This window comes from Montipora capricornis, chromosome 11 (genome assembly GCF_036669925.1).
Source record: "Montipora capricornis isolate CH-2021 chromosome 11, ASM3666992v2, whole genome shotgun sequence".
Lineage (NCBI taxonomy): Eukaryota > Metazoa > Cnidaria > Anthozoa > Scleractinia > Acroporidae > Montipora > Montipora capricornis.
The window spans coordinates 10297571-10316860 of record NC_090893.1 but is presented as its reverse complement, the minus strand read 5'-3'; the positions used below and the strand labels follow the sequence as shown (position 1 = coordinate 10316860).

The 19290-nt window shown below is 38.9% G+C and overlaps 1 protein-coding gene and 1 long non-coding RNA gene across 2 annotated transcripts in view; both read right to left on the bottom strand.

Annotated features, from left to right (window-relative positions):
• LOC138022903 (receptor-type tyrosine-protein phosphatase S-like) overlaps positions 1–10851 on the bottom strand; it is a 44957-nt gene extending 34106 nt beyond the window's left edge. Inside the window, exons 1-4 of the mRNA XM_068869915.1 lie at positions 10601–10851; positions 10112–10477; positions 1882–2139; positions 187–459 (exon numbers count right to left, since the gene is read on the bottom strand). Coding sequence (XP_068726016.1) covers positions 187–459; positions 1882–2139; positions 10112–10477; positions 10601–10646 — 943 coding nt within the window. The 5' untranslated portion in view covers positions 10647–10851. The remainder of the gene's footprint in view (positions 1–186; positions 460–1881; positions 2140–10111; positions 10478–10600) is intronic.
• A 2384-nt stretch (positions 10852–13235) lies between these two features.
• LOC138022911 (uncharacterized) lies at positions 13236–14823 on the bottom strand. Its single transcript, XR_011126679.1, has 2 exons — positions 14690–14823; positions 13236–14584 (listed from the first exon to the last, which is right to left on the bottom strand). It is a non-coding gene; the product is annotated as an uncharacterized lncRNA (long non-coding RNA).
• Positions 14824–19290: the final 4467 nt, after the last annotated feature.

Genomic DNA, 19290 nt, shown 5'->3' with positions numbered 1-19290 from the left:
CAACAACAGTTGTCAAAAATGTTTGTCAAACTTGAGTTTGCAAACTCAAGTTTGCCATGTGAAGGCCACTTTACCTTTTCTCTACGTTTATCAAATTTCTGACCAAAGAACTCTTTGCCAGATTTCATCTGGCTGTATTTGTGCCTCTTAAGACTTTTTATTTGTGCAAAGGAAAGAATTACTTACACCGCACATAAACTGTAACTTCACTCCTTGGTCCTGTGCCTCTGTCATTCTCTGGACGACAGCTATATATTCCCTTTTGCCCATAGCCCATTGCTGTAATCTCAAGGATTCCAGATCTTTCAGCCGTCCTATCTCTAATAGGCTTGCCATTGATGAAAAATTTGTAGCCTGGTGCAGGGTTTCCAAGGGCTTTGCATGTGATGATAATAATTGACCCGTCGTCAACAGTATCTTGGGGTGCATCGGTTGTGATATTGGTCTCTTTTGGTGCATCTATAGACAATGACATCATCATTCATCATCAGTAGCATATCTTTGTTCAGCCTCAGATTTTAGTGTAGTTTAGAACAGAAAGAGTTTTCCCTCCCAACCATGATAACCCGCAGAGGATAGACCAGCACACTGGAAACTCCATGCCCTGCACTTTGCGAATAGTACGGTATGTGGGCTCTTTATGTACCAAAGAGTTTTGAACATTGAAGGGTTGTTGTGAGATGGGGCCTATGGTTTATGGCCCTTATCTGAAAGGACTAGAAAGCCGAACTTTAAGCAGATGTTGTTACAAAGGCAGCACTTTCTCCTCAGTTTATATTTATATGTAAAGACCCTAAGTGTTAAGCCAGCCAGAGTTTTGACATTGCACCTCCCTGTGCAATAGTCCACTACTTAACTACCAGTAACTGAGCCAACCAGTTGGCGATGAGTGAATATTCAATTTAATTTGGAATCTTGAGCATTTACAATAATAATAATTATAATAATCAACTAAAATATAAAGGGTAAGGTCAAGGTACACCTTATTTAACGTCGGAAGTTCCTTTACTCTCTAAAGAGTACTCTCCCAGGAAGCCGATGGTGCGCTTATTTTACCCCCCTCTTTTCCATCAGTGCTCCGTTTTAAGGGTATTTAAAGCTACTTAGGCTACACTGAAAGGAAAGAAGTCGAAACAAGGATGTGAGATCCGGGAATAGAACTCGGGACCTTAAGCACGAAGGCCGCACACTAACCGACTGTGCCACCCTTGCTCCTTGGTAACACACAACAGTAATCACTAAAAAAATAGTGGCCTTTTTTTTCTGCTATGGTGTTTGTGGCTAGATTTGTAGCAGCTATCTTACCTTTCAATTTAGTTAAACGAAAATTTAACACAGTTACAACCTTACAGGGCAGTGGTAAAGTGGACGCTCGCTAGTGAAAAGTAGTCAGCACTCAAACATGTATGTAAGTGCTCACGTGGATGGCTCCAGCATCTTCACAACCATATTCCTCTTCTTCTCGAGCAGTTTGCCTTCAGCATTTATTTTCTTTTTAAGCAGTCTCCACCCTTCCCCTTCCTTTATTTTTTCCTTTCATGGATTCTATTATTGTCACTGGTAATCTGAAATGAGGGCTCATGGCTGGGTTGCAGGCATTTGGTAGCCATGAAGTGATATTAAATATTATTCTATAAACATATAGGGTTTGGTTGACCACGATTCAACCCCCTGAATAACCAAGGCACACACCTCTCATTTAAACGAAGGCAGTTGGTTAAATGAACAACAACATTTTCTCCAGCAATGGTGGCTGCCATGTCAGCACAAAAGTGGGTAATCTTGATCCGTCCCCAAAGTGGTTTTGCCTTTAGGGTCCAGTCCAAAGTAAACCAGATAAAAAAAACCTTATCTAGCCTTATAGTATGTAAGATTACTTACATTTGACATTGATCTGAACTTCAGTTGTCTTCTTTCCTCCAATATTCTTCGCGGCACACTGGTATAATCCTTCATCTTTGTAACTAACTGATCTAAATGCAATTTTGGCTGTTCTTCGACCACGTTTGATTTCCCTACCATCTTTGCGCCATGTTACCTTGGGCTTCGGCTTCCCATCTGTGGCACAGTTGAGCTCTTCAGTGTCGCCTTCAATCCAGGTTAGCTCAGATGGTAACTGTGTTAAAATCCTTGGAGGATCTGCAGTGTGTGAGAACAGGTTTATAGAGGTTTACTATGGTAAAACCAGGGAATGACAGAGATTTGCAAGTAATATGGGAGACAGGAATGCTTTCCATTTGACAGAACTGACCGGCCAGACCTGGCATTTGGGAGGACTAACTCTGCAGCATCTTCAAATTACCATAACACATTTCAAGGATGATATATACTCCTCCAGAAGAATGCAAGGGATTATCATGCAAGTGTTCCTTCAAATTGCTGCATTCTCTTTGCAAACTGACAGGTCTGACCAACCAGTTCTGACGAAAGGAAAGCCCCCTTAATTAGGAAAGAAAGCTAACATTCAAGACAAAAGTTACTAGCAAGAATGCCATCTGAAATAAATTTGAAATTAAGATTTGCATTGATGCAACTTCTTTGCAAGTTGCCTGCTTGACTCCACAGGAACTGAACTTGATTTAATTTGTTCAGAAAGAGGGTGGTCCAGTGTCACACTCCTTGACCCCCTTGTAAATAACCAGCTGACCTGACGGCTGTAAACAGGGTTTCACTCTTGGCTTGAATGAACTTAAAACGTTGCTCCACAGGAATTGTTATATATGGCTTACACTTTGTTTCATTAACATATGAAGTTCGTTACTGAGGAAATCCTGTTATGAACAAATTGACTTCAAAAGGTCAACAACCTTTGGGTCATCCCCCCAGTGTTTAGCTTTCTGGCTTCATTTAATCAAGGAACAGAAGCACATGATCTTGAAGCATGTAACTTGCAACTCTTTTCCTTCGAGCAAAGCTGGGGATTTTACGACACCAAATTTATGTCCAAGTATGGACAAATAAGATCGAAACTGTGCACGTAGGAAAATGCATAAGCTACGTTACATCCAATATTAATAAGGAAACTGTTTTTAGCTAAAAAATAAAAAAAAAACCCAGCTCTGAACCAGAGTTTAACGCCTCTGTCAAGGAAATATTAACCATAAAAAAAAAACTGATGAATTACCGAGTGGCAAAGGCACAAATGAAAAAAGTTCTTTGTAAAACTTAGAAAAGAGAGGGTGAATTGAATTGCAATTTCTTATGCCACATTCAAATTTCTTTAAACCAGAGTACCATCAATTTATGTCTGATTGTCAACACGATTGCAATGTGAATGGAAACTTTCATTATTTGAGACAGGCTGAATTCAACCCAAAAATAATGTTCATTTTGAAACTGATCTCAAGTTTTCTTTTTTTTGATGCTTTCATAACACAAAGAAAACTGCAGAAGATTAAATTTTTCCTTCTTTGTTGCAGCTCTAGTACACCTTGCTTTGATCTCAATCACCATGACTTCCTTATGGTTCTGATATTCCCAACTGAATCCCACTGGCAACACAGGATAGAATTGAATAATGACAATAACATTATCATAATACTTTTTACAATTAAACAAGGAATCAAATTTAACAGAATCAAAGTAATTGAGGCCTTATTTCTCTTATTGGCCCACAGAGTTAATCAATGAAGTACACAGTGGGGGATTACAATTGAAAATAATAAGAAGTTAGTAAATGGAAATAGCATTTCATTTTGCTCAATGATTGTAACTACTATTATTTATTACAACCGTGCAAGCAAGGGGAATTTAGTTTACATGTAAAAGACTGCCATTCAAAGTTCGCTGATGGAAGACAAAGAATACAAACATTCACCAAGTGGTGAAGGGCCGATTGCTCAAAGAAACAATGCCATATAATAAACAACTTACTAACCTCACTTGCTCGGGACCATATTGGGCAATATTAATTGTCCCTCAGACGTTTTTGTACAGACCTTAGCTTGCTGTGCTCAGTCCATACTGCCACAACCTCAGGCCCAATATTCCCCAGTACAGCCCTCACGCTCGGTTAGTAAGAGGTTATTCCATTCAACCAAAAATTTTGAAAAAACTTGGTAAGGAATCAAATGGTATGGAAATTTTACAGAAAAAATAATCATAAATTTGGGTATAAATGGTTAATTCTGGAATATCTGGAAAAATGTATCCCACTGGTTCTTTCCTTGTTGCTGTTCACATTTTGAATCAATAACTTGTTGATGTGATTGGTTTCAAGCCAACAACCACAAAATGCTGTTCCATTCGCTTCATTAAAGTATTAAAATTTTTGCCTGAAACTTCTGTTTCAATGGAAAGTGCTCATATATAGTTTCTAAAGATCACTGTACATCTTCCTTAAATAGGCACCTGCACTGCCCTAGTAGCACCCCCCCCCCCCCCCCAAATAACTCCTGAACTACCGGTACCCCTCATTGACGAGTAAAATCTACTAAGCCCCACTCCTAGGAGTCAATGGGTTTTAAACGGTAACTGATCCGAATAACTACTCTAAACAGATCATAAAGTCAGGGAGGGAGGGATCAGAGTGCACAGTAGTCGTAAATTATTAAACTTAACATTAAAAACTGCTGTGTAAACCTTAGTCTTCAAAAGTTGTGTTTAGGTAAATGTTAACACTTCCTGAAAAGGACAGGTACAAAAGTCGAACCGGATCAACTCGGATTGCAAAAAATGGTTTTGTAAGCCAATGCTATTTGATGCTTGCCCTGATTTCACCACGGTTAGCTTAAAGATTAGGGCCAGGGTGATTTCTTGAGGCCTTATCACTTTTTACATTGATCCAAGGTGAGTGATTTGATCCCGTGCAATTTTTGTACCTGCTTCTTCCTGCCTTTTAATTTCCTGAAATATGATTAAAAACAATAATGAGGCATTATAGACTGTCTCATGTTGTTGTCAGTTGTTGTTTTGAAAGCAATCAACACCACAAGATCGGCGAGACAACATCCAGAAAAATGATAATACCTTAATATTATTGTACTTCACCATGAAATGATGAAAAACCCAAAACCTCATTTTACAAAAATATGATTTATCTACCCACTGCCACACCCATAACAGCACTTCAGTCCAAACCTCATAATTTTACGAAAGTATGATATACCGGTATCTACCCATTGCCACACCCATAACAACACTTTTGTTCAGTGGAGAAGACAACCTTTAAATGTGATGACACTTAAAGCTTGAAGCATTTGGGGATGTGTACAGTGACCAATTTAAATCAACACAACGGCATTGCCAGTTTAATTTAGGGCCACTAAAGTGGCAATATTGAGATTATTTATCACTCTAACCGCTAGGCCCCCAGGACTCCCTTCATGCAATAGTGATCAAATTAATTGAATGAAAGAGTTTGTTTGTGAGTTAGATAGATTATTAAGGGAATGTTCACCAATCAAAACTTAAAGGGGCAGTGTCATGCTTAATTCCCTGTTTTTTAAGTCAAAAATGGGTAAAAATCTAAATTAGCACTTAATCTCACATGTACAACATTCCTCACAAAGATCTATTCGTGTTTAATTTTTGGAGTCTTCCTGAAGACACTGTCTCCAAACTTGAAAAAAAATGGCCAGTTTTTCAAGTTTCAATCCATTTCCATCCTCTCCATTAATATTCTTGGCTGCAAAGAACAGCTTCAGTGCACTTCAATGGTCATTGGCAACAAAAATTAAACATTATTTTTGTTTTCATTGAAGCAATGACGCCTTTTAGTGGTTTGAAGTTTGACCAAAAAATGTGACACTGCCCCTTTAAGATTTATATTTTTCATAAATTACAATGCAACTAATTCATCCAAAGCAGAAGGGACATTTATAGCTGGCATTAATAAAACTACTCCTTGCCAACAACTTAACACAAACAAATATTGTGTTTTCAGTTTCCATGCAATCCCAACCTTTTCATTTTTAGTAAGTTATGGAATGAATAAGAGTGGCATCATGCCAAGATCAAAATCAAAACATCCGTGCTGGTTAATTATATGGTCTTATTTTTTTCCTTTCAGTAAAATTTTAGTGACCAACAAGTATGTTAACAAGCCAAAATCATTTGAAATTTGGGGATACCTGTGTTATTGGTTGAAGAGATCATAATTTACTGTTAATCTCACAAGGCATTACTTTGACATTAACACCTTTCTTGTCTCAAAATAATCTCCTTTAAGAATTCACCAATAATCCACCTATAAAATATAACAGCTGGGATACCAATGTTTAAATTTTGATGCTTGTACAGGTCACGTACAGTATTTTGGCACTCAAACACTGGTGTGCATTTTCATATAAGCAAAATCTTGGCTCAGCTGGAAATTCATAATTCCTTAGACAATAATACTGCCACAATGGCTTTTCACTTTTCCTTCAGCAGCCTGTGTTTGTGAGTAATCCTTATCCATAATTTATTAAAATTCTTCTCCCCATAGAAAATTTGCATATTTTCACCAAAATTTCTGAAATAATCAAGTTTTTTAGAAATCTTTGCTCAATCTGTAAACAACAATAATAATATTCTTACTATAAAACATGCTTTTAACATTTAACAGTTTCATTTTTAATTTTTTTTCTAGGCACATTTTGAGTTTGAATGAGTGAAGCTGATATACACTGTTTTTTAACATTCTTAGACTCTTACATGTAAGTCCTTGGAAATTATATTTAATTATTGGTAGTCACACTCTGTAATAGCCTGTTTTGGTTTCTGTTGACAAGGCTTAAAAAATTGTCTATTGTTTACAATATACAAGTATGTTTACAAATGGCTCTCTTATTATTATTGCTGTAAAGGGTACATTTTGGAGATCACTCAAGAAGGAAAATCTTAAAAAATGGGCAAATTCAATATCTTTTGTATATTTCACCTACAAAGTCAAACAAATACACTCTTGGATTATGTTTTCTAGTAAACAATAATTAAAAATAAATGACTTAAACCCACAATGTCACCCATAAATCGTAATAAATTCAAGTTCCAGCTTGAAAGCAAGTAGCCTTACTTGCTTCCTTCCACATCCAAAGTTGAACCAAGACTAAGTCACTGAATACTAACATTGAAGGGGGAATTGAGTAAAAGTGTACTGAGTGTCACAACAATGGTGCTCAAGATTTTAACATTTCTCACTCATTCACCCTGTTTCATACAAAAAGGCCATGTAGATATGATTGAACTTGAAAAAACCTGAATTACTTTTAATTCAAGCACTTGCGACAAATTTGTATTGATAATGACTCATCAGATGTGGGCATATCATAAACTCTGGACTGGACTCTGGGCTATCAACCAAAAAATTCAATTTAAAAAAAAATTAAAAGGCAACGAGCAACTTCACTTTCAACTTAAGTTAAATAGTTCAATAGATAGAAGGAAAAAGGCTGGTTTGGCTAGCCAAAATATAGTACATTATTAAATCAAATCTATGTTGTATTGGCTCTTGCTCAATATTCAGTTTAATAGATAAACGACACCATTATCTGAAAGCCGGAGAACAGAAAGGATGACCAGACAATGCATAAGTGTTAGTTGTTTGGTGAATAAAACCACTGCTGTGCCAGAGTTTTGGTTTAGGGTTTAGAGTAAGATAACAAGAAGTTAAACAACTGTACTGTAACAGTAAGTGCTGCCAAAGACAAAAGGCAAATGTTGCAATTACCTTGTTATCAACCAATCTTCAACACTGAAAAGCTCTTTGTAAAAGGTCCTCTTGGCAGTGTAAAGCAAATCATTTGTTTAAGAAAACAGTGCAGTGGGATTCTCAGAGACAAAATAAAATACAATGAACACAAAAGCCAATACAACACATAAGAGTGAAATTAGTCTGCGGAGTTGAATTATAATAATAATAATACATAACTGGCAGTGCTAATCACCCTTTTCTTGCAGTCTTGGGGACTGAATTGCGAAAGGGCGCAGCTCATGATATCCGGCTGAAAGCATTCAAAGGTGCCTCTGGCAGCCGCTGTACAGTCCATGTTTGACATCAGAGCACAGCACCACAGAATAGCATGCGTTCCAAACAACCAACCCTAATGCATTTTCTTGTTAATTCCTTTTTGTTCTTCAGCTTACAGATAATGGTGTCAGTTAACTGTTAAACTGACTATTTTGAGCAAGAGCCAATCTAACATAGATTTGATTTAGTAATGTACTATATTTTGGCTGGCCAAACCAGCTTTCTTCTTCTACCTATTGAACTATTTGATTAAGTTGAAAGTGAATTTGCTTGTTGCCATTTTTTTTAAATTGAATTTTTTGGTTCACGATCCAGAGTCCAGAGTCCAGCCAGGTCCAGTTGTCTCTTTATAATATGCCTCAGAAGTGGGTAGATTTTGTAAAGTAAAAATTATTGACCTTGAAACTTGTAAATTTCCTTCGCCAAAAATGACATCTTTCAAAATCCTGAACCGTGAAAATGTTTTTTTCCAGAAAACTAGTGACATTCAAATCAAAAAAGACTATTTTTAAGTCTATTACTATTTGTCACTTGTGACATGAAAACCGTTCTATTTGGCAAAGTGGATTGAATAATATTCACTTTGCCTTTAAATTATAACCACTTAGGGGTCTGTACATGTATTTAACGAGCTGTCATAAATTAGGACAGCTGTTTATGAAAAATTAAACATGGTGAATTCGTGAAAACAGAATAGTCTTGAACGCAAAAGTTAAATATTTGAGGGAGAGACAAAACAAAGCCCTGGCTATTTCCAACGGTTGTATTTTTATTTCCACTTTACAATGGTTAAAGCGGTAAAATTGCCGCGAATTCATTCTTAATGCCCGACCGTCGGATTTTAGTGGCAGGGAGCTTTGTTTTGCTCTGCATGACATGTAAACCTACAGGGATGTTTCTCAGATCCTCTTTCACCTGTGATAGAGAAATCCACGCAAAAGTTAATCCTTTAGACTATATCATTTTAAAAGACCCTTACTATGTTTGGAACAAAAAATGATCACAATCTGAATTCTTAACTCCATTACAAATCAATTTCACGCAGCGTTTCTGCTCCTTTATCGCTTACCCCTTTGCGCGTACGAATATTATTCCTACGTACCTCTACAATTCAATTAGAATCCCATTCATCTGAAGCAATATTTGTCCAACCGAAATTGGGGCAGTGTTGGATTTTCGAATTGAAAAATATTTGCAAGAACTTAAATTAATCGATATGCGAATTTTGCACGTGGATACTGAAAAATCAGCAATGTCAATATCATTCGCGTGCGCTGCAAATACTGGTGTTCAGATACCAATTAAAATCAAGATGATCTGAGCCAGATCATCGCCGCGGAAAAAAACACAGACAAATTACAGGGCGCTTTCTTGAAAGCGAGACAGATATGTTTGTTCTTGAGAACGAGAAAGACGCATATCAAATCTTTGCAAATGCTTCAGCAGCGCCAAAGAAAACTAAATGGAAGGCAACCAAGCGTAAAATGTTATTCTTGTTCTTCTCAAATTTACTGCGCTTTGAAAGTCTGTGATTAATCCGAGTTTGAAAGTCTACTTTTCTAATCAGTCTTTTTTTTTTCTTCTTGGATGATTTAAAAACCAAAATTTTTAAGTTCGAGACTGTTAAAGGATACAAATAAAACAGACGATAAAGATGGAGCAAAATGAAAACAAACTGCTAACATTGAGCGTGTTAATACCTATGGTTGACAAGCGGAAATGCCTTCTGTCACCGAGAATGCAGATATGGTGACCCATGCAATACTGCGCGTCCCATCATAGTAACTATGGTCCCACTAAACTGGTATTTTTATTGAAATAAATGCAGCGAGTGAACTCCATGTAACCAGACAGCGGTTTTGAAGATACTCCGTCATCTCGTTGTTTATACCTTTGCTTTCCACTGGATAACAGATTTGTGCATGATCGGTATCCTACGGTTTTATCTTGATCTGCTCTCGATCAAGTTGTAGATCAGATGCTTGAGAGCTTTCTCGGTTACTCTATTTAAATAAGCTTGAACGACAAAATGCGTTCATTGCTTTGTACTCTACAAACAACCTTAAGAGAGCAATTAGCCGGACTAACACCAAAAGAGCGCAGTTACACTCTCGCTAAATAATCTTAATTTCTCTTATGAATAGACGCGAAGCATCTTACCAATCACGGTCAAATTTATCTCTTTCCTCAGAGTGACAAAATCTCCATTTATCTGGCAGAGGTAGAAACCCGCGTCTGACAGATCAACCCGTTGGATGAAAAGGGAAGCTTTGCCCAGAATTTTCACTCTGTTTGCATATTTTGCAGGCATTTGCGACGAAGGTTGTGCTGTCGGTTCTGATGATCTTTTCCGGAATAAAACGTCTCCCATTTTCTTTCCTCCATCACCGTCACCCTTTCCCCACAAGATCTGGTACGTCTCTCCAGGAGAAACCTCGTAAGTCCACTGCAGAGTGGCATTTTGTCTAACATTCACTGTGATCACGTTCCTACTTGCGGTCAGTTTAAATGCTCTAACTGCGACGCCTAGAGATCAAAAAAGAACAATAGAACTGCCTAAATGAAACTCGGATCAGGCGCACAGATTTCCAGCAAAACGATTAAACTGTCTTAACAACCGTCAACAACTTTGAAGACTAGATCACAAACCTATAGAGGCGACAGCGTAAAGCCATGCTACTTTACAAAACAACATCTTGTTGTCAGACAGGGTTTACGGTGTGCTTTCAGGTTACTTTAAATTGACACCATAGCTCTTCAAGTGACTGAATGTCATCATATCAGTCGGTACACGTGTAACAGCTGGCTAGTAATGTATGTTATCATTTCATGCGACAGATCCGATTTACATATTTCACTAATGCACGCGCGAGCTTCGATTCCCCGGCCTCGAGTAATCTACTGGTACAAATATTTGACAGCTGTGTCACGTGTGTGGACGGTAAGCCGCCGCCAGTCTTTAGTGAATGGTTGAAAATCAGTATGACCGCGAAACATTACCCAATCACGGCGTTTGATGAAAGAGTCGTAGTTTAATTACTGAGGCATTTTTGTTTAATGTTTATTTTAAATGGGCGATGGTTAATAGTCTCATGAAAGTTAATTGAAGAACAAACACGCCATGAACCAGCACAATTTTCTCGCAGATTGGTTGCCTCTCTCTTTTCACTTCCAGTGGTACGTTGAAAAGACACAAATAGCAACGAATGGTTTTCCTTACTAATAGACTTCAAAAAGAATAACTGATTATGATAATGTTGGCTTAAAAGCTTTTGTTTACAAAAACTACAATAGATTCGAAAGAAAAGAGAATTTATTGACCAACGGAAGACTAGACAGTTCTAACTATAGCTCAGTAAAAAGGGGAGGTCGCAGAGAAGTTTTTATGACTTCCTCCCAAAATAAATAATTTCTGCTCTAAGCCTCAATAGGGAGATAGAGTTAAATAGAAAATATCTTTTCGAACTACGACACGCAGGGAAAGAAAAATTGTTTGACGAAGTAAGTGCCAACGAGGCGACAATAACGCTGTTTATTTTGGCTCTGGCGGTTGAGAGGTCCATAAATGGATGTCGATCCAGATATGAGTTTGATATGCCCCATCATCAGCCCTAAATGAGCCAATCGTAAACGATAAGTCCTTCAGCAGGTCAATATGGCATGTTGCCCGAAACTTAAGCACAGCTATTATCACCATTATGTCTTGGTTTATACACCTACGGCATGTTTGTGCAGGTTCAGTATCAAAACATAGATAACATGATAGGTGTTTTTTATCTCTGGTTTTGTTGTTCAAACCGTTTAGTATTGAATTCAGAGCGGTGTGCACGAACTTTAAAATTTATTTTTTAAATATTTAGATGTCTACAAGAAACATGATTCAATCGAATTTAAGGCGCCCACATCTTGCGCGGCCTTGCGAAACGCAAAGGGAATTACGTTCTTCTATAAGTCACGGGAGGTCTCTGACACAAATGTTGGGACAAATTAAAATTTATTTTCTTGATCACCTGATTGTTTGCGCTATACCTTTCATGAATTTGATGGAGTCGATGTGTTATCCATAGTCATTGCGGCTGTGTAAACACATGGCCCAGGTGTTAAAAAAGGTGGATAACGCAATCCACCGGGTAAATCACTATCCACTGGATAGTGCAATTGGCAATTGGCAGTGTGGCCCAGTGGTTAGGGCGCTTGCCTTGAGATCCGGAGATCCCGGGTTCAAGACCCGCTCTAACCACTCGTCGAATTTGATCCTGGTAGTCCCTGGTTCAACTTCCCAGCTGCACTTGTAAATAGCCAACTGGTTTGCCTCCGGCCAGTTGGGATTCTTAACAGATGTTGTTGTTGTGTTCTGTTGTTTCGTTGATTGTTTCATTGGCCCTGAAAAGCCCCTATGGGGAGCGGTCAATTAAGTATGTATTGTATTGTATTGTATTGTATAGGTTGGCGATAACCAGGCTTCGTGCAACCGGCCTCAGGTCTCGTGGAAGAATTGAAAGCCTCTCGATTACGAGGATCCTCGATTACTAAGCTTGGTGACATGGGGCCTTTACTAGAGTAGACCACTTCTTTCGAGTTTTACTAATGTGCGAGCCAGCGAACCATGCGAGCCATGCGAGCCAAGGGGCGAGCCATGCGAGTCATGGCTGCGAGCCATGCGAGCCATGACTGCGAGTGAGCATGCGAGTCACACAGTTATTGATAGTTAACCGTTTTAAAATGGGTGCTTAGACTTAATAACTGTTTATCAGCGCTATTTGAAATGGGTGCTTAGACTTAAATGCGAAATTCGCGTGGCTCGCACATTAGGCAGACCCACTTCTTACTGTATGGGGCCAGTAAGCTCTACGTCTTCATTGGACAGCCACTCTCTTTCCAGCGCATTTCGTGTCTCTCAAGTCGTCTCTTCCTGGTGGTTTCGGAGACTAGTAGTGGGGATGGTGAATTGTGAACTGGAGTGACCAAGTGAGGTCAAACGCGTTCTCCTCGTGAGAGTTTCTCGAAGTGGTTGCCCAGAACGCCATATACACCTTATTCCAAAATGGCCGCCATTTAAATATTCTTTTCTTTTTATTCAAATTAGCGCTTGATGCCTCCTTCTTAAGCTTAAAATTCAGGCATCAAGGTCTAATTTGAATAAAAACAAAATAATATTTAAGTGGCGGCCATTTTGGGATAAGGTATTTTGGACCTCTTTTTCTCTTTTTGTGCTTGGAACCGAGTTTTACACACAAAAATCCTTAAATCAAAAATTATAATTTTCAAATTAAAACCATAGCAATTATCTTGAGAGCAAGTCTTTCCAAGATTCTCCTCTTGTTTACGTGACAATGATATAACCCTAAACTGATGCAAAATTATGAAACCCAGCTGAAGAATGTTTACGTCCTGTTGACTCCCGAATTTTCTCAGATCGGAAACTCTATATTATCTCCTATTACTGATCTGCACACTCATAATTCCATCGCCAAACCCTAACATAAACCACCTCCCAAAACACCTTTTGAAAAGTAAATTTGACGAAATGGAGGTAAAACTGGGGAGTAAAGAGAAAAAAGAATAGCCCTTGAACTGAGTGCTGTGCATGTTTTGATGTTTTGCGATAAGGAGAATGCAGAAATTCCCAACGGAAGAAAAAAATAGTCGACATTGGATTTCGGTTGTGCGTCTAAAAAACACAGTCGGACTTATGGAAACTACTGAGGTACGGGTCATGTTTGCAGGATCATATCACTCCTGAAAATTATCACGTATATGGAATGAAAGCGGCTGGTTGTGCCGGCTTCAAAGGTGTTGAGAAACGCATGACAAGGTAGACTGTTCTTTCTCCACAGCAGCTGAAACCTGCCCGTCAAAAGAAGCGTAAACTCTCCGCGTATACTGGCGAAGGGAGCGAGATGGTGGCCGACGAGGTCAGGTATACCTGACCGCTCCAAAACGACAAAGCAGAACCTTGGCAAAATTAACAGCAAACGGGGTACGATTATTGGATTTCCACTTTTGTTTGAATGCGTGACAAAGCAATTATTTTGTTGATATTTCCTGGTTTTAAGTTTACTCCTTTTAACTACAAGAGTTCCACTTGATGTTTATGCAGCAGTGATATTTTGTGTTTTACAGCTATTCATGCGCAATGGCACAAGGACAGCCGGGATCAATTGCCATCCACAAGTCTGAACACCGTGGGAGACATTCTAAAAGGTCATCTGAACTAAATGTAGAGTTTGAGTCAGCCGATTACAACTGACAAAATCAAAAGTTGAACAGAGGAACTAAACCAAGTTACATGCGTTCCACCTATCCCAGTAAAGGTAACTGACTACATTTTGAGTTAAAATTAAATTAAATTGAGTCACTTTTCTCAGTGTATTATGTATAAATTTATCGTCCACAAGAACTCAAGTTAGCCTCAAATGCATGTTGACTTCTAGGAACAGTGCAATCTTGTAGATATTCCTCCACTGAAGTTACTTCAATATGCACCTAAGAATTTTGAGGAAGAACATCTGAGGAAATCCCCTGACCCGCTGGTAGCTGATGAGTCGTTTGAAGACGCCGATGTTGATGATCAAGACTATAAGCCTTATCAAGTTTCCGACGATGGGGAAGACGAATTCAAAGTGTCAGAGGCTAAATTGGTGAGGAAAGAGGAGACGATTTTCACTGAACTCCCTGTGCGTGTTCATTGTCATTTCCTCCTTCTGAGGAAAACTCATAACAAGGGCATTTACTTACTTCTAGGCCTTCAGTAAAAGACCATAAGTGTAAAAACCATCAAGAAGAAATTTCATCGTCGCGGAGACCTGCCTGATGAGCGCATTTGGGATGTGACGGTCCAATTTGTGCCAGCCCTGCGGACGCTGACATTGTAGAAGTCTGAAAATTCGTCCGTTTAAATCCTATGAAAGACTTAGAACGTGGAGAAACTTGTCAAAACACAGTGAACCGCAAAAAAGGTAACTCTAAAACCACAAAGCGGTTTAAACATAACAGAAAGGGAAAAAAAAAGGAAAATCCGAAACAAAAAACAATTGCGCTATGGCGCCCAGAGTGATGCAGCCTGCATAGTTTGTAGGATTGGGCAACACGGGCCCCTCCCCGGCATTAAAAAACCCTTTCACTTTCATAGTTTTAAATGGGTTTGCTTCATTTCCACAGCCAAGTAATTTCTAGCCTGCGAGAAGGCTCTCTCAGAACCACAAGCTGTAACTCCAAAACCCCCTTATCATGTGACGCATACCGAACTGGTTTATATTCCTGCGATTATTCAAAAGATCGGATAAGGAAAATGAATGTTTAGTCGTAATAAGTCTTGGAATTAAAAGCGCACATCAAAGATTAAAACAGACCATCACTATTTTCTTGGAGAAAGAAAGTTGTGTTCTCTCTCATGAGGAAATCGTCCGATCTGTTTCCGTTTTATTAATCGGTGACGCTTATTGCTCACTACAACCGAAATAGTTAACAGACAGATACTAAGTAATAGTGAAGATGTCCTTAAATTAATTTAAGTTCCTTAGATGAGCTCTTTCACTTCGCATTTACCTTAGCGCCAAAGAATGCATTTTTTTATCTCAGCATTTCGTTTTTCTTTGTACTCTCTTATAACACGATTTCCTTTTCCACATATTTGTTTTTGTCTTTATTCGAACTATGACAATACCATAGCTGAATGCATGAGCAGCGTGGAACAAACATGGCACTAAGCCGGAACCGCCCGTGACTGCGGAACTCTCTTTAGTTCAATTCAGTTTAATTGAATCTTTTAAGTATTAAAGGTCGGGTCTTACCAGATCACGGGGAATTAATTATCGAGGATAATCAAACCAGAACTGGAAAGATAACTTTGTCGGTAAGGGCTAATTTTAAATCATCCGTTTCAAAAACATAGCCGTCGGTTGATAATCACGCGAGCTTTTAGAGCGATATGCCATGTAGGACTCTGACACATGCAATCTCTTTTTTTAGCTAATTTATTATTATAACAGCAGTCACCCGCCTTGGACTCGCTGTTTTTCCGGCAATTCCCGTAATCGAGTCTTTGCTTGATAATTAAAATCCACTGCGCCGTGCCACAGTTGTTCAAAGGCTAAACAGCCTCATCCACCGATAAATCACTGTCAAAAGGATTAACGCGGTTGCTTTTGAAGCTAACAGCAGAAACACTGCAATTCAACAGACAACTACAGATATGGACAGCCGTTCCTCCCTTGTTACGACCCTCGACCGTGTTATACGGCATAAAGTTTATAAAAGCTATATTTCGATGAAGATTTCTTTCCTTCGTAACTGACATGTGTGGGCGAATAATCTAAGTGTGGGCTAAACCGCTTCAGTGATTGTGGGGGATACGTTAGATCCCGGAGAGATGCGTTCACAAATAGAGTTGCTTTATTGTGTTAGCAGAAAAACCTTCTCGCAAGTTTTAAACATTTCGATAGTGATGACGATAATGGCTATAAATGAGTTAAATTTTCATGATTTAAAGACGAATGTTGTGTTTTTATAGAGTCATTTTGCGAACAAAAATCGACAATGTGCCTAAACTGGAATGGACTCCGAAGACGACGATGAATTTTACCCTTGGGTCTATATTTAATGCTTCACTTGATTTTAAAGAAGCTTGTTTTATTTGTAGGTTTATTTGTAATAATATTTTGTTTACTTTGGTTTTCCGCCAGGTACGTCATGGCAATCTCTTTTTTCCTCCATAATAAGTTTCTTTTAAATTGGGTAGTTCTTTGCCTGTTTGTTTATGGTTTTGAGAAGCACGGCAGGCGCTGATGTGGTGAGAGCACTCGCCTCAGCTTCGGCTTCATATATCACAATTCTCTCCATTCAGCTGTCCATTGCTCTAAGAGGTCTTTCTCCGGATACCGCGATTATCCTTCTCCTCAAAAACCAATGTTTGATTTGACTTCAGGCCCTTTTACTCGTCAAAAGAGAAGGAACGGCTAAGGTAGAAACAAGCACCGGTTCCAGACAAAGTCTGTTGTTTACACGTACAAGTTTTGTAAAGTACCCGACAGAAAAAGGCTCTTTGGAACGGTTACGAGACCGTTTACACGTTGTTTTTTCTCTATTTTCGAGCCTGGCACCATAGAGCGCGCGATAATTAACAGAACTTGTGACTTAGCTGAATCTAAAATGTTGTTTGGTTTCCGCACCATATATATCTAGCAACGTCTTCTACGCCATTTTGTCAAAGAATTGTGGCCTAACACGAATAAACAACTGACTAAGAGCAGTACAGGCTCAGAAAAAGTGTTCCAAATCGGCGCCGAAAACACTGCGGGCGTTTACATGTTGAAAAGGAAACAAAACATGATGTGGGTACGGAGCCGGTTTTTATCCGTCTCGTTCCGAAAAAGGTCCATAGGCGGCTATGGATCTGTTTTGGAACAGAACGGGTAAAATTGGAACGGGTCAAGTGCCATTTATGTGAAATGTTATGCGAGCCGTTCGTCTTTTGATCATCTTGTGCACGTGCGTATGTATGCATAACTTATGAAAAAACAAAAGGAAAATCTTGGAACATCACGTGGTTTGAAATGAAGAGTCAATTCCGAAATTCCGAATCAAGAGTCAATTCCGAAATAAACAAGAATAATAATAATAATAATAATAATAATAATAATAATAATAATAACTTATTCAGCCGGGCACGAGTACCTTAATTAATACTTTATTAATACGTGACCTTAAACCAGCGTTAAACGAAAACGTTGGCAGTGAAAAACTGTGGCTTTAGTAAACGGTCAGTTTTCACTGCTATCTATTTATCTTATTTTTTTTTTATCTTATTCTCTCTAGTTACTAGTCTTCTTAATTTTATATATATCATCTTTGAATTTTTTCAACCGTCACTTCTGAAGATGTATGTTGTAGCATACGAAACGTCAGGTGAAAAGTAAAATGCGCTTTATCATTATGTTTGTAGCCGCTGTTTGTTTCATGTTTTTGATTACGAGTACCTTACTTATTGGGGACACAACAAATCGGCTGAAATCAAATCAACTGTTTTTTTTTGAGGAGAGGGGAAAACCGGAGTACCAGGGGAAAAACCTTGCTTTGGTTTTGCATTACTTCTCTCCGTGATTGGTTCAAAGTTCTCGCGCCACTTTTTCAACCAATCAGAAGTGAAACCAAAACCAATCGTGGGTTGCGCGTGAACATACATTTTCCCGCGCTTTATGTCGGCTACGTGTAATTACTTCGAGTTTTGATTGGTTTACTGATTGTCTCCGTCCAATTTGATTCGCTAAAGTAACTACTTTGGTTTTGGTTTTACAACACTCGATTGAAACTCGCTCTATAATTGAACTGCAGAGAAAATCAAGTTAAGGCTGATCATCGCAGTTATTACTGAATTAACGTTACTTGCATGAACAGTAACGAAAGGATAGCTTGAAGATTTCAGCATTAACTTGATTATCTCCGCGGTTCAAATATATATGGCTTTCATATATTAACTTTAGTCATATCTATATCCTCTCTGGGCTCAATATGAACTCAGATAATGACCTGGCCAAGAGAAAATGAGGGGACAGAGAGGGAGGCTCAAGGCGTTGGCCGGGATATGTTATGTCCACGAAAGTTATTTTTAGACGAGCGGTAGTCTTTGTTCTAGCGGAAGTCTGTCTTCTGAGACGTCCGCATGCAGCCTGCCTCGCTCTCAGGTTCTTAGTGAAAAGAGAAAATGATGGCCACGTGAAAGGCTGATGAATATATATTTTCTTTCAAACATCGGACCGAGGTTGGCCTGCATGCGGACGTCTCGGAAGACCTCCGCTAGTCTAAAAATAACTTTCGTGGACATGACATATCCCAAGGGCTGGACCGGGAGCCTCCTTCTCTCCTTGCATACGGCGAGAGCTACTGAAATTTAAACTGACCAATCAGAATTCAGCGAGCGGGAAAAACTGTGCTATCCTTGTGCTATCTGACGTCACGCCAATTGTTTACGTTCTGATTGGTTAGATCGGTGGACATTCGCTCAGCCTTCTTTTGTGTCTCTCTTGACCGTTGCTTCTTTGAACATGACGCATTGTTCTGACAATCAATTTGCCAATCCACTTTGTCCAGTTTATGACATGGGCTAGCATGTGATTAACAACCAGGATCGCTTTTTGAACTTTATTCTGTAGAAGAAGACGTTGCTGACTGAACATTTTTACGACGAAATCCCTTGGTTTGTTCAGCACTTTGATGTCCGATAACTGAGCCGCTCTAACGAGTGTTGGGTCAATCACATTTGGTCGTCTGACCTTTTGAAGTTCTTTCAGCACTTGTTTGTGTGTGTCCATCATGATCGAACTTCAGGTGAATAGTGAGGG